Source organism: Schistocerca americana, chromosome 6 (genome assembly GCF_021461395.2).
Source record: "Schistocerca americana isolate TAMUIC-IGC-003095 chromosome 6, iqSchAmer2.1, whole genome shotgun sequence".
Classification (NCBI taxonomy): Eukaryota; Metazoa; Arthropoda; class Insecta; order Orthoptera; family Acrididae; genus Schistocerca; species Schistocerca americana.
This window is the reverse complement of record NC_060124.1, coordinates 263697662-263722924: the sequence shown is the minus strand read 5'-3', so window position 1 is coordinate 263722924 and position 25263 is coordinate 263697662. Positions and strand designations below refer to the sequence as shown.

The following is a 25263-nucleotide window of genomic DNA, read 5'->3' as shown; positions in this document are numbered from 1 at the left end:
ATTCCACGTTAGATTTGAGATCGGGATTTTGGCAAATTCAGCTCCATCCGAACTGCAGAAAGTACACAGCATTTCTCTGTTTTGGTGACTGTTATCAATTTTGTAAATTACCGTTCGATTCAACTATTTCTTCAGCAGCATTTATTCGCGGTTTGAATACTATACTGTCGACAGAACTAAAAGACAGAATCACAACCTATGTAGACGACATTCTTATTGCAGAAGCTAACTGGTCTGAACACAATTTGATTCTTGAACAACTGTTACAAACCTTTCGTGCACAAGGACTCACAGTTAATCTTAGCAAATCGCACTTTGGTAAAACTTCCATAAAATTTCTCGGACATGTAATTTCAGCAGAAGGCATTGCGCCTGACCCGGAAAAACTTCAAGCTTTACGTGACATAACTGTTCCAACAACGAAGAAACAAGTACGCAGCTTTTTGGGTTTAATTAACTTTTTTCGTGAATTTATTCATTACTCTGCTTTAGACACCCCTAGATTATGTCAATTGACAGGTAAAAACACTATTTGGTTCTGGGATAGCCAAGCGCAGTCTGAATTTGTCAGTCTGAAACAAGCTTTGTTGAACGCACCAGTTTTATCATATCCAGATCTTACCAGAAATTTTTCCATTGCCACCGAAAGTTCTAACACCGCTTTAGGCGTACACATTTTTCAAGAAATTGAAGACGATGGTTCTACAGTAATTAAAAACATCGAGTTGCGAGTCGCATTCTGTCACCTGCTGAACGCAATTATTCTGTTACAGAACTTTAAACATTATGTGTTGTATGGGCATTTACGAAATTTCGGCATTTTCTTCATGGAAGACATACGACCGTTTACACAGATCATAGTGCTATCCAGTTTTTACTTTCCGCTAAATTTACACACGACAAATTAAGCAGATGGAAACTTTATTTACAGGAATTTAATTTTACAAATGTTCACATTCCCGTACACAAAATATTGTAGCAGACGTACTATCCCGTTCTCTCAGCAACAATCAGCAAGACATCGCAACCAACTTCTGCCAAGCAAATTTTAGCGTCATTTATATTCAACAAGCTGCATTTTAAAATTTCATTTCGTCGTCATTACGAGATATAGCACAAGAGCAGAGTAAACACAACGTATGGAAAGAAATTAAACACCTTTGGCAAGATAGGAATAATGTTACCATCAGAAACCATTACACTGTATGCAATAACATTCTGTTTCGCCGCTCTCACCCTGGCAGCAACAATTGGTTGCAATGCATTCCTGACGAACTTGTTAACAAATTAATTTGGTATACTCATTTAAGTTACGCACATTATGGAGCCAGAAAAGTTTTCTTATACAGAGACCGAACTGCTATTTTGCCAACATGGAGAAAGGTATTCGACGAGTTTTATCGTCATGTAAAATCTGCCTAAAAGCTAAATCAGACACTACTTCACATTATCCTCCGTTAATCCCATTGTACCTATTAAATTGAGACACATGGCCGCTGTAGACATTTTTGGTCCGATTCCCAGAACTAATATAGGTTTTTGCTACATCTTTGTCGCTGTTGAACTCACTTCGAAATTTGTTACCTTCACTCCGTTACGCAAGGCTACTGCTAAATCGATTTCGAATGCATTTTTAACACATTTTTTATTTCATGTAGTGCATGTATTGAAAGTAATTTACGACAGTGGACCACAGTTTCGATCTGCGATACGGACACGTATGTTACGAGCTAGAAACATTTCTCCGATATATATATCCAGGTATCACGATTCTTCGAACCCTTGTGAACGTCTAATGAAAGAAATTGGTAACCTGTGTAGAATACACTGCCAAAAAAAGACGTATTGATTGGGACACACACATACTCTCATTCCAGGATGTAATTAACTCTATACCAAATGAATCTACTATGCTATCTCCGACTGTTATATTGAAAAATGTTGAACCACCTAACAAAATTAAAGAATTAGTGTCCTTTCCTACATTGGGTCGACTACGCCATCATGAAATAATTGACATTGCGCTGAACAACATCAAACATGCCGCAGAGCGCCGGAGAAGACAGCAAAAACAGGTTTGTACACGCCGTGACTTTCACGTTGGACAGAAGATATTAGTACGTACACACTATTTATCCAACAGAGGAATGAGTAGATGCAGTAAATTTGAGCTTCTATACGTAGGTCCATATCGAATTCGCAGCAGTCCTCACCCCAATGTAGTACACGTCGAAACTTTGAGAACCAGAAAAAGCAAGGGCAATCACCATGTCTCCAATATTAAACCATTTATTGAATGAACATACTTTATGATTTATTACACTGTAATGCCATTTCCTGATTTTTATATGACCACTTATGCAATTATATTTATATGAACACTTACTGATGATTATCATATTTTTTCTTGGCAAGTGCCCGGCAAGGTAAGGTTAGCAGGTCGCTTTTCTTGTCGTTATATATCAGACCGTACACATTTTCCATTTTTCGTGTATGTATGTGTGGTGTCACCGCCAGACACCACACTTGCTAGGTGGTAGCCTTTAAATCGGCCGCGGTTCATTAGTATACGTCGGACCCGCGTGTCGCCACTATCAGTGATTGCAGACCGAGCGCCGCCACACGGCAGGTCTAGAGAGACTTCCTAGCACTCTCCCCAGTTGTACAGTCGACTTTGCTAGCGATGGTTCACTGACAAAATACGCTCTCATTTGCCGAGACGATAGTTAGCATAGCCTTCAGCTACGTCATTTGCCACGACCTAGCAAGGCGCCATTATGAGTTGCTATTGGAGAGAATGTACAGACAAGAGCTACGTTCAACATTAATGGATTAAAGTTAAGTATTCCACCTGCTACATCCTTTTTTTCTAGTCTAACTTCCTCGTCCTGTTCCAGACCTCACTCCAGCCTGCATGAGCTAAAACGCGTGCCTTTCGGCTTCCTCCAAACTCCGTGGGTTGGCTCCTGCCAATCCACGACAGTATGATTGTTTTCCTGTTTTGTTTGTATGCACTACGAAATCTTTAAGATATAACAAACACCAGTTGACTCTGACATTTTTCCTTATGATATCTCAATATTTTTACTATTCTACAGTTTTTGCCACTACATTATGATACTCTGTGTACATTTTTTTTGCACTTGAAAACTGTCTATGTTTTTGACATAATACGTTTTCTGTCATGCTATGCTGTATGCTTAATTGTATCACTAGAAACAAGTTTTTATTTAATGAGTATATGATTTAAATGCAAGATATTAATCCTTATTCATCATTTTCAGAAAGCAATAAAGTGTAAAAGAAATAACTTAAATAAACCACAGTGGATTACTGTGAAATGGGAATTTCACCTTCGGAATGAACGAAAGAAAATGCAATACCTTATCCCGACGAGTAAATGGATCAGAATTAACAAGCATTAACAAGAATGTAACATACAAATCGTATGATAGCAGTCTTAACTAATTATTTCTCTATCAGAATACGAGGCGATTGATGCAGGCTGTCAGACAGAACTACACATCTTAGTTTTAGTGATGAAATATGCTAGAAATAAGAATATACTATGAATATTTGTATGAAGTAAATGGTAATATGAATAATGAATAATAAAGTGTCTTTTTTGCAGATGATAATGAATGATGATGAATAGTTATATGAAGAATATGCTAATATGAATAATGAAGTTTCTCTTTGCAGGTGATGATAGTAATGAAGTTATGCTAATATGAATAATGAAGTTTTTCTTTGCAGATGAGAATAATAATGAAGTTTATATATTTACTATTAGTTAAGAGATGCTATGATTGTCTTATGTCACATGGTATAATGACTGAATATTTAGGAATGGACAGCTAGAGCACATACATATTGCGTACACGTTTCATTACCTGTTAATTCGAAGTTCACTACTTTTCACCATAATATGCATTTCTTCTTCAGCTCAATAATGCATTTTGTATTTTTTCCAGGAGAAGCTATTTATGAAATTAATGTGCTATAAGCAGTTAGTCATTAAACCTGTTCTAGTACTTGCATTTTTTTTACCCATTTGTGTGTGTCATTCATGAATGTGATCATATATATACTCCACTTGTTTCATAACCTTGTTACAGCTGACTCATGATGAATGACGTTATTAATCCTTATTTCCAGCAGTAAGTCAAAAGCAAATTTTTTCATGCCCCAGCAATTAATTATCGATCTCAACGCAATGCATTGCTAGCACAAAGAAATGTATTACCAGTCCCAAATAATCCTACCAGTTTAAGAGATATTTCTAGTTCTAAATATAATGCAAATTTCTCAGATGTATTGAATCCATTGTATCTATGTATTATTGGACCACAGACCTTGAGTAATAGTTACAGTGTGTTCCATTTTAAATATGTCCTATGTCACTTGAATGATGAGTTCTGAGTAATACTGAATGATGTTTTGTAATAATGCATAAATGCTATGCCAATAATTTCTGTAAATAATATTTTTGTTATACTCTATAAATGCTATGCCAATAACTAACTCTCATTTTGAATGATGACTTCTGAATAATACTGAATAATGTTTTATAAAACTATATGAATACTTTGTAACTGGCCAATGAATGCCACTGTTTCTTATATTTGAAATTTGTCTGAATAATGAATAAAAATGGTTTGTCACTGGCCAATGAGTGTCAATATTTACCGTAATCAGATGACTTATGAATAATGTTCTGTAATACTCCATACATAGTACAGAAATGTTTAGTAACTAGGCAATGAGTGCCAACAATTACTCAAATCGGTTGATAGACTAGTGTAATTCTCAATGATGACTAGGATAAGACTTAATGTCCTTCACCTTCTGACCTAATTACCGGAAATTACCGCAATATCCGTTTGTCCTGTCCATCCTCATGATCATGGAGCACTATATTTGGATATTCCACTAATTCTACGTTGGTGAAAGAGTACGGATTCTCCAAGAATGTGGTGTTGACACATCATGCTGTCCACCACCTTGAACGATGTAGATGTTATTATGGTCCTACTGTTTGGTGTACCTAATGTACTAGCAAAATGATAACATTGAATATTAATACAACATTTCAGTGTCTTGGCTACACTGATTAATACTTCAGGGAAGAGAACTTCAGATTGTCTCACTTGGGGTTGTGCTTCTGTAGAAAGATATGGACTTTCAGTGCAGCTACATGCAACCTACTGTGCTAAAACCATGATGCAATCCTTCCCATTCCTTTCCTAGTTCTTGTAAAATGATAAAAACATATACAGTGCATATGCACTTTATGTCATTTGTTAATATGTTTAGTACTGATTGCGTATACATTTTGTCATTTCTTGATATGTTCTGTACTGTGACTGTAAACTTAGTTAATTACGTAGATTATAGAAAAATTTGTTGCTCATGGCAAGTCCAATTGACTCACCATCGCTGCCAAATTTTTGCCCCCTCCCCAGTGGAGGGCTATGTAAGAGGTCCAAGCAGGTGTAATTTCGATGTATTGCTCATGCGCTGCTTGCGATATGCAAGGTATAAGAGAATCGCTGACCAGAGAGCAGTGTTGACTGCAGTAGGAATTGTGTAGCTGTAGCAGTAAGTTGTTGCTAGTCTGCAGTCTCCTCTGGTCTGATCTGGTGCATCATGTTGGGTGGCCCAGTCGCGGTGCAGTGATGCCGGAGCCTGAGTATTATTGTATGAGGTAAAAAGCAGCCTCGCGCATATGTAGTAATGTTATCTCAACTCCCATGTGAATGTTTTAAAAATCTCCTAATAATAATCCTTTTCATAAAAAAATAACTTTTAACAACCATTCATTTCAATTTAAAGAATTTACTAATTTCTCCAATCCATGATCATCCCGATTATTGCAAAAGAAAAATCAGTTGTTTCCTTTCATAAATGACAAATCTATCGGGCAGCTTTGCACAGTGCTGTGCGAGAAAAATTTATTGTAAGAGCAGATATATATGCGTTATCCGGCGACTTCATTGAGGTAAGAATTTTTCTCTTTTTATTCAGAATGATCTTTCAGGGCCATGACGCAGCACTGCTGACGTCCAAAATTTACCAGGTTAAATTCACAGTCAATTATTGAAAAGTTATAAGTGAGCGACAATTTAATTGAGAAGTTAGTGACATTGTATTATTACCAGGTTACGGAAATTATTTTGTTGGGACGTTACACTGAATGTGAACGACATAATTATAATTTTTACTGTTGAGAAGTTTAGGAATTTTTCTGTTTTGAGGTTACACTAAATGAGAATATTATTCATATTATTTATTTAAATTTTGTGGGGAGGTTACACTACCTCCATCGATTTCGTACCAGAAGAACGATTTTGAGCCCTAAAGAATTACAATGAGTAAATTTCCCTATGGTGATGACTTCATTGACAAGTTTATTCCAAAGGCATCGTTAATACATTCGTTTATTGTCACAGCTAAACATCGGAAATCCTAAAAGGCTAGAGGATTTAAAATAACTCCGATAGTATGAAAGGAGCTGAAAAGTTTGTGGGACAAAAGCTGCATGGTACAACGTGGGCCATAATACGACGTTGGTCTTTTGTTGCTAGGTGGGATCGCTTCAGTGATATGAAGGTCAACTTTCTGTTCTTAAATGGGCTGCTATAGTTTGTTACTTATTTTCTGATAGCGGCTAACGAGATGAATCCAGTGATGTGTAACAATAGGGTCTTTGGTGCTCAACGAATGTCACAGAGGCGGCATGAACGTCCATTTACAGAAGGTGTTCGAAGTGATGACCATTGGTATCAGTGCAGTGCTGCAATCTTCATATCATGGATTGAGTGGTATTCCTTATCACATCGGCACTTATCGAAGCACGTGCTCTGACATTTTTCCCTGGCATATATTCAGGTGAAGCTGAAACGTTTTTATAAACAATGTCTTTTACGAATCCCCACAAGGAAAAATACCAGAGGCGACAAGTCAGGTGAATGAGCCGGCTACGACACATCTCCTCCGCGTCCAAGCCAACGATTTGGGAATTGTCTCTGAAACTCATTTCTGGCCATCAGCGAAAAATGTGCTGGACACCCATCGTGTTGATACCACATTCTGTTCCTTGATCCTAAGGTAAATTCTTCCTATAACAGAACTAATGTTCCTTGCAGGAATGTGGTGTACTTCCTACCATTAAGATTTCATTCGATGAAATAGGGGCCAATAATTCTGTCATACACAAGCCCACACTATATTTTCACCGACCACGGTTTTTGGTGTGCAGCTAACATGGATTTCCAGTTGCGCTGTGATGCATGTTATGCAAATTAACATTTCCATGGCTCGTGAATGTAGCCTGCTCAGTAAATAAAATCAGATTAATAGATGTGGCATTCCTCTGTCTCTGAAGTTGAGCCCATCGGCAGAATTCAATGCGACGCATGCAATCCGTACCAGTTAATACTTGGTGGAGACTGATATGATAAGGATGATATTTATGGCGATGCAGAACACGACAAAACACTACTCTGGCTCATGCCAGATGTCCTCGCGATTTGACGCGAACTGACACAAGGATCTCGAACCACGATGGCAAGAGTACCAATTCCGTTTCCACGTTAGTAACTTTCCTTTGCCGGATGTGTTTCCGATGCGTTAAGGATTCATTTGTTCTCAATTTATGATAAACATTTTTAAATGTGCGTCGCATAGGGTGAGTACCTTGAGGATATCTTTCAGCGTATAAGTCTCCAGCTCTCACTGAATTTCGTTGGCATTCTCCGAAAATGAGAAGCACATCGTTCTTCGTAGGAATACATCATTCGCATTCGAATGGTGTTTACATGTCAATGCCACGTTAGATGGATACGCCGCATTCAGCGAATATTTACTATTTGCACGATATACGAGACAGAATTATCGGAGTATGTGCTTCGGTAAGTGCCGAAGTGATAAGCAATACCACTCAGTCCGTGACAAGAAAATTGCAGCACGGGCGTTCATGGCACCTTTTTGACCTTCGTTGACCTTCAAAGACCTTACATTTACACGTCATTGGATTCTTCTCGATAGCCACTATCAGAAAATAAGTACCAAACAACAGCATCTCATTTAAAAAAACAAAGTTGACCTTCATATCTCTGACGCGAACCCACCTAACAACAAAAAACCAATGTCATATTGGGGGCCCCGTTGTCTCATGTAACATTTGTCGCACAAACGTTTCAGCTCTTATCATACTTTCGGATTTATTCTTGGTGGCAGTAGTTAGTGGCTCACCCTGTATACGCTTGTTATCGACTTCAAATTAATTTCTTACTAGTAAAGTACTCACTCTCCTCATGATGACCTTAAGGAGATTCCAACACGATTTAAAAGTCCTAGGTACGTCTAAAGGAATGATTCAATAGTGTATACAAACATAGCGCCTTTATTTCGAAATTCTGCATGAGTGAAAGTTTTGCAGTGTGTAGATACATACTTCTTGCTTCTTTTCAAACTTAATTCAACCTCTTCCCGTGAGTAGCGCCGTCACAGTTGGTCTTCAAGATGGCTGCTACACTTGATGTTCGTCAGAAGCAACGTCCTTCATAGATTTCCTGTGCTGTGAAAAAGAGACAGTGGGGAACATCCACAAGAGGTTGAAAGAGGTGTGTGGAGATGCTGCTGTCGATCGCAGTACAGTTAGTCGGTGGACAAGCAGGTTACGTGATGACAGCGGGCACGGCAATATTGAGGATTGTCCTCGCAGCGGCAGGCCTCGTACTGGACACACTCCAGACAATGTGCACAGAGTTAACGAATTGGTGACTGCTGACAGACGCATCACAGTGAACGAATTGTCACGCTACGTTTGGATAGAGGAAGGAAGTGTTTGCAGAATACTGAAAGTGTAGGCGTTAAAAAAGGTTTATGCCAGGTGGGTTCCCAGGATGTTGACAGTGACTCACAATGAAACAAGAAAAACGGTATGCAGCGAACTTTTGGAACAGTACGAGAATGGTGGAGATGAATTTCTTGGTTGAAATGTGACAGATGGTGAAACACGGTTCCATCATTTTTCACCAGAGACGAAGAGGCAATCAGTGGAGTGGCATCATGCAAATTCACACAAGAAGAAAAAAATTCAAAACCACACCTTCTGCTGGAAAAGTTATGGCTAAGGTGTTTTTCGATTCCGAAGGACTCTTGCTAGTGGACATCGTGCCAAGTGGAGCCACCATAAATTCTGATGCATATGTGCCGACACTGAAGAAACTTCAAGGTCGACTGAGTCGTGTTCGACCACATCAGCAAAGGCTGGACGTTTTGCTGTTGCACAACAACGCACGGCCACACGTCAGTCAAAAAACCAATGAAGCGATCACAAAACTCTGATGGACAACACTTAAACACGCGACTTACAGTTCTGATCTGGCTCCATGTGACTATCATCTCTTTGGGAAACTGAAAGACTCTATTTATGGAACAAGGTTTGAAGATGATGATTCCCTTGTGCACGCTGCCAAACAGTGGCTCCAACAGGTTGGTCCAAAATTTTTCCGTGCGGGTATACAGGCGCTGGTTCCAAGATGGCGTAAGGTAGTTGAGAGGGATGGAAATTATGTGGAGAAATGAAAATTTGTTCCTAAAGGATGTATCTACACACTGTAAAACTTTCAAACATGTCGAATAAAAGATAATTTTTTTAAAAAAATAGTGTGCATTTCTTTTGGTGTGACCCTCGTATATAACAATTTCCAATGTCCCTAGCTCACCAAATCAAAACGACAAAATCGTCTTCTTCCCATGGGTGGAGTGGGGGTGGGGGAGGGCCGGTGGGGGTGTGAGGTTCTTCACGGCACTCCTATGCAACGTCGTGGTGGAAATTACATTGCTCGGATTCACAACTGAATCCGCCGTGGCGTTTCACCAGTTAACTGCTTCAAAATGTCCGCTCTTCAACAGCGACTCTGATAAGCAGCACAGAATACGTGGTGGCCGTTAACATTCAAAAACAGCTCGTTTCAATATATCCCATACACGCGGGAAGCAGAGCGGTCAATCTATTCTGTTGATACCAGCACACTGAAGGCACAACACGATGAGAACGCTGGTTATCACCTATCAAGACGAAACTGCGATCAAAATGTTGGCGATATGGTCCCACTATTGGCTGCAGAATCTCGTCCCTTTACCGCAGCAAGTGGAACTATGCTCAACAGCCATAAAAGATTCACGGTTTTCCATGCGATCTCTTGCTCCCCCCCCCCCCCCCCTTTCCAGAACCTCACCCAACCCCCACATTGTATGACATGTTTATTTATTTATTTTACGTGTCCAGGACTTAGATATACGAGGTGCATTCAAGTTCTAAGGCCTTCGATTTTTTTTCTCCGGACTGGAAAGAGATAGAAACATGCGCAATGTTTTAAAATGAGGCCGCGTTCATTGTCAATACGTCCCAGAGATGGCAGCACCGTAGGGCAGATGGAATTTTACCGCCAGCGGCGGGAATGAGAACTGTTTTAATTACATAAAATGGCGACGTTTTCCTTACTTGAACAGCGTGAAATCATTCGTTTTCTGAATTTGCGTGGTGTGAAACCAATTGAAATTCATAGACAGTTGAAGGATACATGTGGTGATGGAGTTATGGATGTGTCGAAAGTGCGGCTGTGGGTGCGACAGTTTAATGAAGGCAGAACACTGTGTGACAACAAACCGAAACAACCTCGGGCTCGCACAAGCCGGTCAGACGACATGATCGAGAAAGTGGAGAGAATTGTTTTGGGGGATCGCCGAATGACTATTGAACATATCGCCTCCAGAGTTGGCATTTCTGTGGGTTCTGTGCACACAATCCTGCATGACGACCTGAAAATGCGAAAAGCGTCATCCAGGTGGGTGCCACGAATGCTGACGGATGACCACATGGCTGCCCATGTGGCATGTTGCCAAGCAATGTTGACGCGTAACGACAGTATGAACGGGACTTTCTTTTCGTCGGTTGTGACAATGGATGAGACGTGGATGCCATTTTTCAATCCAGGAACAAAGCGCCAGTCAGCTCAATGGAAGCACACAGATTCACCACCACCAAAAAAATTTCGGGTAACCGCCAGTGCTGAAAAAATGATGGTGTCCATGTTCTGGGACAGCGAGGGCGTAATCCTTACCCATTGCGCTCCAAAGGGCACTACGGTAACAGGTGCATCCTACGAAAATGTTTTGAAGAACAAATTCCTTCCTGCACTGCAACAAAAACGTCTGGGAATGGCTTTGCGTGTGCTGTTTCACCAAGTCAACGCACCCGCACATCGAGATGACGTTACGCAACAGTTTCTTCGTGATAACAACTTTGAAGTGAATCCTCATGCTCCCTACTCACCTGACCTGGCTGCTAGTGACTTTTGGCTTTTTCCAACAATGAAAGACACTCTCCGTGGCCGCACATTCACCAGCTGTGCTGCTATTGCCTCAGCGATTTTCCAGTGGTCAAAACAGACTCCTAAAGAAGCCTTCGCCGCTGTCATGGAATCATGGCGTCAGCGTTGTGAAAAATTTGAACGTCTGCAGGGCGATTACGTCGAGAAGTAACGTCAGTTTCATCGATTTCGGGTGAGTAGTTAATTAGAAAAAAAATCGGAGGCCTTAGAACTTGAATGCACCTCGTACAAAATAATTAAAATCCAACGTTGTAAATAAAAGTACAGTACATCGATACAAAGTACCAAATGTAATAACATAACACAAGACACATTTGTTTTTCTATTAAATGGACGACAAGCTCTAGAACTCCGCGATTTTGATGGCTCTATTAGTTGCTGCATAGATATCTTTTGAGGTGCAAGGATCGTGCAGGTGTCTGCAGACCATGAGATGTTGTCTTGTAGGTTGCCACACACACATGGGTCCTCCTCAGTGGTGTAGTCCCTTTTCCTGAAGTTCGCCTTGCATCTTGAAACTCCTGTCATCAGTCGGTTTAGAGCCTTCCATGCCGGATATGGCAGATGAAAGTCCGCGGCAGGTTCTTCTTTGATGTTCTTCCTACCCCTTTCAGTTAATGAATCTTGCCACAGCTCTGTTCGACGGGTTCGAAGTGCTGACGGAATTTCTGATGTGTGGATACAGCTCCTTCTTGAGCTCAGCCTACGTCTTTTTGCTTCATGTCCGAACAGGGGATGCTAGAGGTCGGTTTCCTGCACCTTTTTCTCCATTTCTGCGGTTGTTGTTCTGCGGGCGTCAGGTTGCGGTATACCCGTACTTTGATAGATTTTGGTGGCAGGAGTTGGTCATCCGCAGCCATTCACAGAGCGTCCAGGTCTCATTCAATACTGGAACCAGCTGTTTAGCATCTGATGAAGTTGCACCAGAGTGGTGCTGCATATTCAGCTGCAGAGAAGCACAGTGCGTGGGCCTGTTGGGAGCCATCAAGGCACTCCAAGACAGGAAATCGGAGACACGATTCAGAGAGCAGGCAAAAGTGATAGCGTTTAGATTTCGTGGGCTAAATTGTAACACTAGAGCACTGCAAACTGCAGACGCTCCCGGCAGCTGCAGCAAGGGAGAAATTTCTCTTCACAGATAACTGGTAACTCTGTTCACCGCCTAGACGCCGTTGTAAGGCGTCACAGTAGTACATGGCCACGATAAGGCACAGGCAACAAGCTTGATAATTGCTCCTGGGAGCAGTGACGTTCAGTGTCAGTGACGTTCAGCTGAATGCTGCGGATACCGAACTTGAAGTTCGTTAACGTGAAGTCCAGAAGCAACCCTACCTACCGAGTAGGAATAGGGGAGGAATCTAAATTTGCTTAGCCAGATTGGCTGAAGCTTGTTAAGTGTCGGTGGAATGGTGGGTCGGCTACAGGAAGGGAGAAACATGGCGCCGATTTAAAAAAAAAACCATGTTTTTATATACATAGAGGGCTCTGTCAGGTCGTTGGGGCGCCAACCCTGTGTCACTAGTGGATAGCCTCTGTAAGCTCCGACATATCTGTTTTTCTCACTTGGAGTGCTGCCCTCAAGTTTGTACTTAACGTGCTGCTAGTGTTCTGTACTTCTTTTAGTTTCCACCCACATGGTTTTAGACACCGACTTCCGTTGTCCAAACAGTTGCCTCCTTTAGTTTTTCTAATGCTTATAATTAGTCCTCAGTGTAGTAGTCAAGTCTGATAGCTAATAAGTAGTGTTATTCAGACCCCTGAATTCTATGAGTCCTGTGACTGTTTGGCGCTGATCTAAGAGAGCGACTTGTCTTCACTGGGAATTTATCTTTCTGCATTTGCCGGCCAGGGTGGCCGAGCAGTTCTAGGCGCTACGGTCTGGAACCGCGCAACCGCTACGGTCGCAGGTTCGAATCCTGCCTCGGGCATGGATATGTGTGACGTCCTTAGGTTAGTTAGGTTTAAGTAGTTCTAAGTTCTAGGGGACTGATGACCACAGATGTTAAGTCCCATAGTGCTCAGAGCCATTTGAACCATTTTTTAGTAGAATATTCATAGGTGCTCAAAGTGGCGACCCTGGACATCGATACACTGGTGCACTCGTTGAATGAAAAAATTATATACTGCTCCCAGTGTTGCCTGCTGAAGTGAATTACAAGTAAGCAAGATACGTCCCTGCATGTCCTCTGGAGTTGTGGGAAATGGCGACAGACAAGGTCTTAAATGCATCCCCAAAGAAAAAAGTCCTGAGGGTTTAAATTATGAGACGTAGCAGGCCAAATAATGGTTCCTCCTCGTCCAATCCAACTGGCAGGATTCCTACGGTTCAGAACACGACGTGCACGCAAGGCATTATGTGCTGGACATTCATCGTGTTGATACGACATAAGCATTCTGGTTCCTAGCGGCACTTCATCCAGAAGAGGAAGAAGAATTCTTCTGAGGAAGTTGGCCCACGCTGTGCCGGTTAAACTGCCATTGATGAAACAAGGGCCAATAACTGTAGTACCAAGCATCCCACACCAGACGTTAATCTGCATTGATGCTGATGTCCCACCTGTCTAAGCCATCGTGGGTTGTCGCTGCACCAATAATGCCTGTTCCTTGTATTTACCTATCCGTTGTTTGAGAAGGAACATTCATCGGTAAATAGAACATTGGAGAAGCAATCCGGGTTGGCGAGTATTTGCTGCTGTGCCCACTGACAGAACTGTACACAATTCTGGAAATCATTCCCACGCAGTTCCTGATGTTCGTGTACATGTTAAGGATGGGACCGGTGACGTGTAAGACTACGATGTACACTGGATTTAAGAACGTCAATATGGTGTTCAAGGTGTCGTGTGCTCACATGTGGAATCATAGCAACGGAAGCGAGAACAGTAGCTTCGGCAGCTTCGTGTTTGCGAGTGCTACGACGACTGCGTTGTCGTTGGTTGAAACTTCCCGTTTCCTGAAGCGTCGCAACAAGACGGGAAAACATCCGTCGGGAAGGTGGGTTCTTGTCAGGATATCGCTGTCTGTACAATTCCGCTGCCTGCGTAGCATTTCGCCTACCTTCAACAACAACAACAACAACAACAACAACAAAAAGAAAAGAAACGTTCTGTCAATAGAGTTTGTAGGAAGGACAGCATTTACTGTATGCCTACTCTACACAACAGTATTTAAAAGGAGTAAACTACTGTACTAAATGTACCCGTAGATAAGAAAACAGTATTGCAATTACTGGTTCAAATGGCTCTGAGCACTGTGGGACTTAACATCTGAGGTCATGAGTCCCCTAGAACTTAGAACTACTTAAACTTAACTAACCTAAGGACATCACACACATCCATGCCCGAGGCAGGATTCGAGCCTGCGATAGTAGCGGTCGCGCGATTCCAGACTGAAGCGCCTAGAACCGCTCAGTCACAACGGCCGGCTGCAATTACTGTTCTGCTAACTTACATTCCCCATAGATGAATAGCATTTCTACCTTCTCATAGTTGGTGTACATTCTACTCACACAACTTTTCAAATGACGATGGTTGACGGAATGACGGGTGTGCATTCTAATTATGTTTACATCCATGCCCGAGGCAGGATTCGAGCCTGCGACCACAGCAGTCGCGCAGTTCCGGACTGAGCGCCTAGCACCGCTCGGCCACCGCGGCCGGAAATATTCTACTCCTGGGCAATGATACACGAAAGTCAATTTTGTGTTATGTTTTTACTTCGTTTTCATTTGTTTTCTGACAATTCCATCAAGTGGACGAGTTTGTGAACCCAGCCTCAAAGTCAATGTTGTGTTACGTAATTAATAACGTTGTGTTTCAGTGAATGGTACAATGTTACATTTTTGATTAGGTCTTTAGGAGAGGAAATGAATTACCGAATAAAAAATACAGGGTGCCATTTAAAAAAGTCATACCGTTGCTCATATCTTTGTAAAAAAATAAATAAATAAATAAAAAGCAAGAAACGAAGGTAATCATGCTGATAAATATACCCCTGACAGCTGAAGAACGTTTGCTTGAATCATTCTGTAATTTTCACCTGGAAAAACAGTTATTTATGGTGGCCAAAATAAATTGGACACCTATATAAGAAGATGTAGTGAAACGTCCCCTTTGAAAAATTGTACAGGACTGTCCTTAAACTGACATACAATATTTTTAGCGCAACGCAATCTGACTTTCAAAAATCCCTACAAAAGAATGGCCCTGACTAATATTAACCTATACGTTTCACAAATCACTTACCTCACAAAAATCTTGGTTACTCGAACTACTGCAATGCAGGAGCACCACTACTGCCAGCTAAATAAAAGATTCAAACTACGGAAGGCACTAACTACTGATAGGGATAGTTAGCAAATGAAAGATATTAATAGAGAACAAACAATGTATTTACCTTAATAGTCATAATATATATAGCAGTTCATGACAAATTACAAAACTCCGCCATCTCTCTCCCCACATCCACCACTGCTGGCGGCTCACCTCCAACTGCGCAACGCTACGCGCTGTTCACAGCCAGCTGCCTAACACTACAATGGCGAGTACTACAACAATGCAAAGCAGCCACAGACTGCCTGTGATTTTCATACAGAGGTGGCGTTACCGATAAGAAACCTCAACAGCCTACTTACAGTAGGAATAGAAATGAGTCAGAACACCACCAATAAAGACGGCGGTTTGTAGCTCAAAGCAGCCTAGGGGGGGGGGGGGGGGGGGGGGGGGACGGCCGAAGGACGAAAACGTCACTATATTTGACGACGAGGCCCACGAGAAGGACAGGCTGTAACGCGTACGTCACATCACGTGAGACAGCAGGTCTTGAGAATGCCAGCAGTGGCTTCCGGCGGGGCGTGAGTAACTATTTCAGACCGTTTGAATAATTCTTGGCTGAGTGTCTAAATACCTGGAAGTTCTCGATACCACACGAAAAAATTAAGACCTTTAGTGAGTATCTTTTCAATTAAGTACTGATTTCTCGTGAGTACTGCACAGAGCCGAGAACTGGCGAAGATTGGCGGACAAGCCGACCAGTGTGACGTCAGATGTTCGTTTCAGGGCTCGTGCATCTCGTTGGCCCAGATTTGGCGAGAAAGCGAGCTCGAGTGACGTCACAGCCATCAACGCGGCCTTATAACGGCGAGGCCACGGCGACACGGAAGTCATTTACCACATGACAATAGCAGAGAAGCGTTCGGTCGACAGCTCGTGGGATTTTAAACACCTGGCGTGGCTGGAACCCGGAGAGGGTTTTGTTGAGCTATGACCTGCTTGTGATCAGCAACTAAAGAAGTTACTGCAAATAAGGAAAAAGAGGCCGAACTTCCCATCCAGTAACTTTAAGCCTCCGTCTAAGTGGTAAAAGCAGCCAGCAGCAACTGCATATTGTATTGTACAAATACACGAGATACCAACAAATCGTTTGTAATACATATAGCGACATAGTACGTGTAACGTCATAGTAGCCCTCTGCGCTGTATTTGACAGATAAGGCGCGAGCAGCTTTCTTACCCGTCTAGCAGCATCTCTCCCCTGTTTTTGACCCAGTAGTTGATGGTGTTGGGGAAGGCTTCCACGTAGCACTCAAGCTGCACGTCGGTTCCCAGGGGGGCTCCAAGCAGCTGGTTGGGGACCTTCACCGAGGGAGCAACTGGAACAGAGGAAAACAACCAGTACCATTAAACCGGGTTCACAAAACTACAGACAGTCATATACAGGGATGTTAATTTATTCTTCAGTGTTCTTCCATCATTCTGATGAGGAATCCCTTGTGTGGGAGGTTCCAAGTTCAACCTTTCGTAAACTTGTCTGTCGTGGAGCTTACTGTAAAAATGGTTACCCGGTAAAGTGTAGGTGCAGATAGTACGATAACATGTTTCACAAGTACTGCAAAAAGAAACATCGAGGGGTTTAATTCGACCAGCGGTTCCATGTGGTATGAACTGCAATATCACACACATTTCATGAGCGATAGGTTTCTCTGAAGGAGTATGATTTTTATACACAGACCAGCAAAAGCAAGTTATTTTGATCAGCTGTTGACAAAAGCAATACCCATTCCATACTTGTAGTCCTATTACGCCCATTTTCCCACTCTTGCTTTAGGCGTGGCGGGTTTTGAGACTCCGTGTGCAGGCCACTAATTAGAAATTCACCTACCTCAGAACGGCGTATGCTCGATGTTCCTTCACTCGGCAACGTAGATAGTTACAAGATGATGTAAAAGCAACGTTGATAAAAAAAAACACCATCTAATATCTACAATTACTGACGCCGCGCAACTCTAGTAATGAAATAAACTTCTGTAGAAAAACTGTCAATAAAAAAATTTATCGGTCGGTAAGATAATGGACTTTCTTGTGGAAAATAATGGCCGAAATTTCCACGCAAAAATGTTTATTTGTTTTTATAACAATTGAAACGGTACTATTCAGTCCACGTTCAAACTATTGGTTATTTTCGTCAAGTTCACAATTCATACACTAATTTCGCACGCACAGCCGCCAGAAATCTGTCCATATCCTACCCGAGTTAAGCAACGTTTCCACAGTCATTAATTCCACCACTAACATAATTATTACATTCGGTCCCTCTGGTGGATTTCAGAAAAGATATTGCTCGCCAAAAATGCTCTGTGGTTGAATACTGAAACATGCCACGTGGATATTAAGAAGGCCAAATTTTCACACGCGAATATCATTCCAACAAAAACAGTTCTAAAACACCCAAACTTCACAAAACTGTCCGTAACTCCATCAGCGATAGTAAAGACACGTATCAAAAGCGAGGAACTGAATTATTCCTTCATTTTACACATTATTTTGACTCGCACTAGTAACATGTTCAAAGCTAGCAAGCGACTCCCTTCTTGTGGCCTAAATCCCAGTATAACTATCAGGTAATGAGCGGGAACCATCTCAATTCTGATTGGTTGACCATACTCGCTGCCATTCAGCATGCTCGCATTTACGTCAATCTGACATGCAAATGTTAAAGTAATGTTTAATAAACGAAAACGAAAAGGCAATAAATCTGGAAATATCTTTTAGATACAGATGATACTCCAGCTGACTTTTTGGCTGCTCTGTTACAATAGCAATCACACCTGGACACACGTCATCAGCAAACTGGGTAAATTCCGTATGAACATTTTCCCCCGCCAGGCTTGTGTTAACTCTTGCAGGTTACTTAAGACTGTATATAACGCAGCATTAAAATTTGCCGAATGTCCTACGTACACTCTCTCATTCACTCACATATACTCCCACAACAATCTTAGACATCAATAATAATTTTGTCTGATTTTTGTATCACGAAACAAAAAATAATTTAAGTTCAATATGAAAATCTCAATTAATTAATTCTGCACATTGAGAGTTCTGTTTACGTTTTTAGACAATACCAAAGGATAAACTATTATATTTCCCAAGTGAATTCAGTTTTTTAATTGTTGGTTTTTGACTTTTTTAGCAATTTTTTCTATCTCTGAAATTAAGATGGTTATAGATGGTTATAAATCTGAAATATGGATACAATCTTCTCCTGAATGCCAAAAGGTAGTATACCGATTTTGAAAGTGATTGAATAATATTTAATATCATTTATTCAGGTTCTTATACGTGGTGAATGTACGGTCGCTAAGAAGTGACAGAGGAGCCATTCTCACGCTGCCGTAGTAGAAAGTGTACTCGACTCATTGGCAAAGACGCAAATGGCGGTTTCTTTCACAGCCTCCGGCTCCAATACTGCGAGCTGTATAAGAACGTTTGTTATCGCGCATTAACTCGCGACGTCACATGCTGTCTGCGAGCTAAGTTTTCGTTTCTGCCCCTACAAATCACACACACGAGTAAGAGCAGAGCACCTCCTACTTCTAGTAACAAAGTAAATAACTTTCCAGCCACTTTACCATGCAGATTGACAGTTGGCATAATTGTGCACGAATTAAAAAGAAATTCCTTGCTAAACGATGCAATAAGTGTGTTTATATCATCTACAAACTGTCGGGTCGATTCCGCAATTTATCGTGCAAGTGAAGTTGACGTTTTCTGCGAAATTTCGTTAACTTCCTTCGTCAAGTTATGTAGCACTGTTTCAAGTTATTCAACCATTCACTGCTTCCGTTGAAATCTATGTTGCGTGCAGTGTGATGTGCATAACGTAGTAGGTCATTGTCATGCACATCCTGTAAATTGTATTTAGCATCCTTCAAACGCGCAAGCGCCACTTTTTGTAACAAGTTCGCCTTGTTCTACTTTGAAACTCCGTAGTTTTTCTTATGCACCAAAGGGCCACATTGGAGCGGAATTATTCGAAATCTGTTCGTGGTTGTTTTTTACAATGCTGCGGATGATCTTATATATACGTATTTATTTTTAGTACCCGTTCTTTGGACTACGTTTCACTGTCCGACAAGGATGATGGACTTTATGGTTAGATACCTGTCTCAGTACCACTTTCACTTGTTAAGCACATGTTGTCATTATTGTGCTCCTAATGTACATTGTCCGCATAGTCGAGCGTACACAACATCACTCATTCCACAACGCTAATATTTCATCTGCCACTTCATTCTTACTCTGTGAAATTCCGTGGGTTCCTTTTTGACGAAATGTCAACTTTTGTAAACTGCTGTTATAGTTATAATGTAATGTTGGTTTATCGTGGCCATTGTTCTGCTTTGTTTCAACACTACTGCCATTGTAGCACTGTTGTAAGTTACTCGTCGACTAAGCAGTTCAACTATGATCCGTATCCTCATGCTGTGTGCACCATTGGATACCTCCAGTCCCGTTCCCTGTTGACATTAGCAGCCAATATTGTGGTTGCACGGTAGACAATATGTGGGGCATCGAATACCGTAAACATCATGGGCCTTTTGCGGCCTGCACTCAAGGGGTTCCTTGTAAGAATGTTCACTCAACAGCTTAGTCTCAGTTGGTTTAAATATAAACACTGGTGACGAAATATAAAACATGTGAAGGCTACCATGCATATTGTGACAACGTAGTTTTTCCGGGCGTATCAAATACTGATGATTTTCACGGGTTTGCGGCCGGGTTCCATCGTCCTAACGACAACACGATATTTCGGCGGACCATCTGGCCGCCATCTTCAGGTGAGATTGAGTGCACAATCACGGCGGAAGTGAAGAGACCTCAGATTCGGCGGCTCCTTTATACCGCGGGTACTGGCCGTTGTGCGTGCGCGAGCAACGGAAGAGCTGCCCTCTGTGAGGCGAAGAATTGCAGCGGCGCCAGCGGTGAAAAGTGTCAAAAGCGAGGAATCGCAAAATTAAAATGCAGACGGTCGGAAACCAGACGATTGTTGTTTTATCTGTGATAAAATAGGATTACACATCTTGCTTAAAGGAAAACATTTATCTCTGTTAATAATATCATCAGACAGACGTATTTCAATTGATTCTTACAATACACAATCCCAGTAATGGGAAGCCGGGGCAATAATTTTTGTCTCTTTGAACGACATATTGTGCCCTTCATTACGACAGTGTCCAGTAATGGAAATACGTCTGTCTGATGATATTATTAGCAGAGGTAAAGGTTTTCCTTTAAGCAAGACGTGGAATCCTATTTTATCACAGATAAAACAACAACCGTCTGGTTTCCGACCGGCTGCATTTTAATTTTGCGATTCCTTGGTTTTTACAGTTTTCACCGCTGGCGCCGCTGCAAGTTTTCGCCTCACATAGGGCAGTTCTTCCGTTGCTCGCGCACGCGCAACGGCCAGTACCCGCGGTATAAAGTAGCCACCGAATCTGAGGTCTCTCGCTCCGCTATTTTTGTTTCCCTTGACCTCCAAAATGCCTATGACCGTGTATGGAATCCCGGTCTCCTCTTTAAACTCCAAACCTACGACCTGCCTATCAATTTTGTCGCCGGTCGAAGTGGCCGTGCGGTTAAAGGCGCTGCAGTCTGGAACCGCAAGACCGCTACGGTCGCAGGTTCGAATCCTGCCTCGGGCATGGATGTTTGTGATGTCCTTAGGTTAGTTAGGTTTAACTAGTTCTAAGTTCTAGGGGACTAATGACCTCAGCAGTTGAGTCCCATAGTGCTCAGAGCCATTTGAACCATTTGAACCAATTTTGTCCGTCTGGTCGCTTCCTACCTCTCGCACCGTCCTTCCTATGTCACCCTCCACAACACCCACTCCCGTATCTTTTATCCCACGGCTGGCGTCGCCCAGGGTTCTGTCCTCTCCCCTCTTCTTTATCTCTTGTATACAGCTGATATGCCCAAGCCATCCCAACCAGTCCACCTTCTCCAATATGCTGATGACACTGCCTTCCTGGCTCTCTATCCTACCCTTCAACGGTCTCAACGTACCCTCCTAACCCACCTTAACCAGTTCACCACTTGGTGTAACCAGTGGTTCCTCCATCTCAACCCCTCCAAAACCCAGGCAATCATCATAGGTCGCACCACTCACTCCTTTCGCCTCCATGATTTCTACCTCACCATTTACGGTCGTCCTATCCAACTCACCCCCACCCTGAAATACCTTGGCCTCACCCTTGACCGACACCACACCTGGACCCTTCATCTCCTGACCATCCAGCAGAAAGCCCATTCCCGCCTCCGCCTGCTGAAACTCCTGTCTGGCCGGACATGATTATTGCATCCTTCTACCATCCTCCACACCAACAAATCCCTCATCCGTCCTATCCTCTGTTATGCCAGCGTCGCCTGGATCTCTGCCCCCACCCGCTTTTACAAGGCCCTCCAATCCTTGAACGCCATGCGCTCCGCCTTGCCTTCCGTATCCGCCTTCCTTCCCCCACACGGCTCGTGTATGAACTGATCCCCTTCCCTCACCTCCTCCTGTTGCTCCAACATCTCAAAAATCCTTTACATTTTTCGCAGGCTTGATCCCCCCCACCCACTGGTTTCCTCCTTCCTCTCCACCCCCCGCCCGTTGCCGCACCTCTATCGCTGTATCCCTCCCTCTCTCCACCTCCACACTCTCCATCTCCTTCATCAGGGCAATTTCCAATGCCTCCCCCTCCCAGATAACGAACTTCGCCGTGACATCTACCCTTCCTTCCAACTATAACCTGGCCTTGTTCCCCCCCCCCCCCTCCCCAGGGCCCCCTTTTTCCTCTTTCCTCCTTCTCCCAGAGCTGATTTTCCTCCGTCCGCACCTCCCCTGAGACCCTGCACCCCATACTTGCCTCTCTCCTTCCCACATCCCTCCCTACCTGGCCCTCTTCCGCGCGCCCCCCGCGCACCTCCCCCATCTCTTCCCCTCCCTCCCTTCTTCAGGTCTCCCACAACTCCTAGCGCCTGGCAGATACTCTGTATCGATCATCATCAGTGTGCCACATAGAGTGTTGTGTTTAGTGCTGTTTCTCGTGTGCATCAAGAGGTGTGATTTTAATTGTGTACTGCCTTGAGGTTAGCCGTCAGTGTTACGTTATGTGCTATGCCATCTGTCGCTACCTTTATGCTCCTGTCGTACTGTGCCTTGTGTTCTTTTAACCGTTGCAGTGTGTGGCTTTTTGTGTGTGCTACTTTAAAACAGTTTTTTATCTACATTTTACAGTCACCCCGTTTTTTGTCTCTTGCCTTCCATGATGTTCCCCCTTTTTTATATCTATGTTCACCTTATTCTCTCCTTTGCTGTTTTTAAATGTCTTCTATTGTTTTGTTCTATGTCTTTCGGCTGAAGAGCAGCGCTTATGCTGCTGCCAGCCCGCCCCGATGGGGAACTGAAATACAATAAAGTAAAAAAAATGAGGTCTCTTCACTTCTGGCGTGATTGTGCTCTCAATCTCACCTGAAGATGGCGGCCAGATGGTCCGCCGAAATATCGTGTTGCCGTCAGGACGATGGAACCCGGCTGCAAACCCGTGAAAACCATCAGTACCATGCATATTCCTTGGGCTGCAATTACCCAAACTGACAACTTCCAGTAGAGTGTAAACATTGCTGGAATCAATACCCATTAAAATTTATGGCACTCCATATAATACAGTTCAAGAACATACTGCTGCAGAATTTACAGGCAGTCTAGAAACTGAGTCCCACATCGGCACATCACTCAAGCACTGCAGCGGCACGGTACAGCACTATACAAGCAACGGAAATGCTCACCAAAATAATTCTTTTCTTGATACATTGGCTAGGTGAGATAATAGACGCACATTCCCGGCAGAGGCAGTTGGCATTAAATCGCATGAAAGTCAGAGTAAGGCGTTCTACCAGCCACAACCACACAGCACATCCCAATAACCATTCACGTCACTCGGTGTACGGTTAACAGTGGCTAACCGGCCAAATTCCACTGTCCCCACCACACGTCACCTTACAATCAGTATGGCGGCTCACTTGCTGCTGTCTGGTAGAGCCGCCAAAACTGAAGAGTGGCCCGCCTTGTCATGGAATTGTTTACTCGGCGTCAGAGCGTTATGAAAGTGGAGGACGTTACCAGAAAGGAGTAGAGCATCTTTGAGAGGTGTGCTGTTGAAATTTCCAAGAAGAGTCAGGTAATGTACTTCATTTCCGTGTATATATCTGTCTCTTAATGATTAACTAGAAAATTGAAGAAATTTGATGTTATACAGAGATTACTAACGATGTCTTACCCCCATGTGCTAGTGAACGGTGGTGTATTAGCTTTTAAGTTTCCTTTAATGTACGTCTATGGTCACAAACTGGTTTCGATCTATAATGACCATCATCGGATCTGCAGCAAAAAATGGGAAAAACATACTCGCAGATTGTCTACAGCTTAGAAACAAGACATAGGCCATAATGAAAAGTACTACTGACTAATATATGTGTGGTGTCACCGCCAGACACCACACTTGCTAGGTGGTAGCCTTTAAATTGGCCGCGGTCCGTTAGTATACGTCGGACCCGCGTGTCGCCACTGTCAGTGATTGCAGAACGAGCGCCACCACACGGCAGGTCTAGAGAGACTTACTAGCACTCGCCCCAGTTGTACAGCCGACGTTCATAGCAATGGTTCACTGACAAATACGCTCTCATTTGCCGAGACGATAGTTAGCATAGCCTTCTGCTATGTCATTTGCTGCGACCTAGCAAGGCGCCATTACCAGTGTATATTGAAATGGAAATTATGTAGAGTCAAGAGAGATGTATACCGTTTGTGGATTAAAGTTAAGTATTCTACCAGTACCTCCTGTTTTTGCTAGTCTTATTTCTGTGACCTGTTCCAGACCTCACGCCAGTCTGCGCGTAAATAAACGCGCGCATTTTGGCCTCCTCTAGCAACACGGTGTTGGCTCTTCTGCCAACACTTCACATGGCGCCGAGGATTTTGTGTTTGTTGATAGACTGATTTCATTGTGTCATGGCTTCGCCACAATCTCCAGATGTACTGTCCGAATTTTATCGCTTGCAGAATCAGCAGACGCAGGCCTTATTGGATGCCCTTGGACAGCTCGTCCAGGGTCAACGTGCAATGCAAAACGATGCGGCAGCCGCTGCTCTACCGCTACCACAGCCACAACATGCTGTTGCACCACCTTTTCGTCCTTTTGATGCGGCACTGAAAAGCTGGACGGAGTGGTCACGCCAATATGGACTCCATTTCGCCGCCTACAGAATTCAAGGTAATGAGCGGCAGCCTCACTTATTATCGTGTATCGGCGTCCAGATGTACCGAGTGATAGTGAAATTGTTTCCCCAACGTGACGTAGCAACTCCGTCCTACAAAGAAATTTTGTCTGCAATAGATGCATATTTCAAAGAATCAGTCAATGTCGTTGCAAAAAGGTATACTTTCTTTCGTACAAAACGTACGGCAGGTCAGACTAATCGGGAGTGGGTTGCAACTTTGCAAGGCCTTACTAGGGATTGTGCTTTTGAGTGTGA

The 25263-nt window shown here is 42.8% G+C and overlaps 1 protein-coding gene across 1 annotated transcript in view; it reads right to left on the bottom strand.

Moving 5' to 3' along the window:
- LOC124620084 (lachesin-like) overlaps positions 1-25263 on the bottom strand; it is a 342172-nt gene that overhangs the window by 44217 nt on the left and 272692 nt on the right. Inside the window, exon 6 of the mRNA XM_047146751.1 lies at positions 16916-17054. Within this exon, the coding sequence (XP_047002707.1) occupies positions 16916-17054 (139 nt within the window). The remainder of the gene's footprint in view (positions 1-16915; positions 17055-25263) is intronic.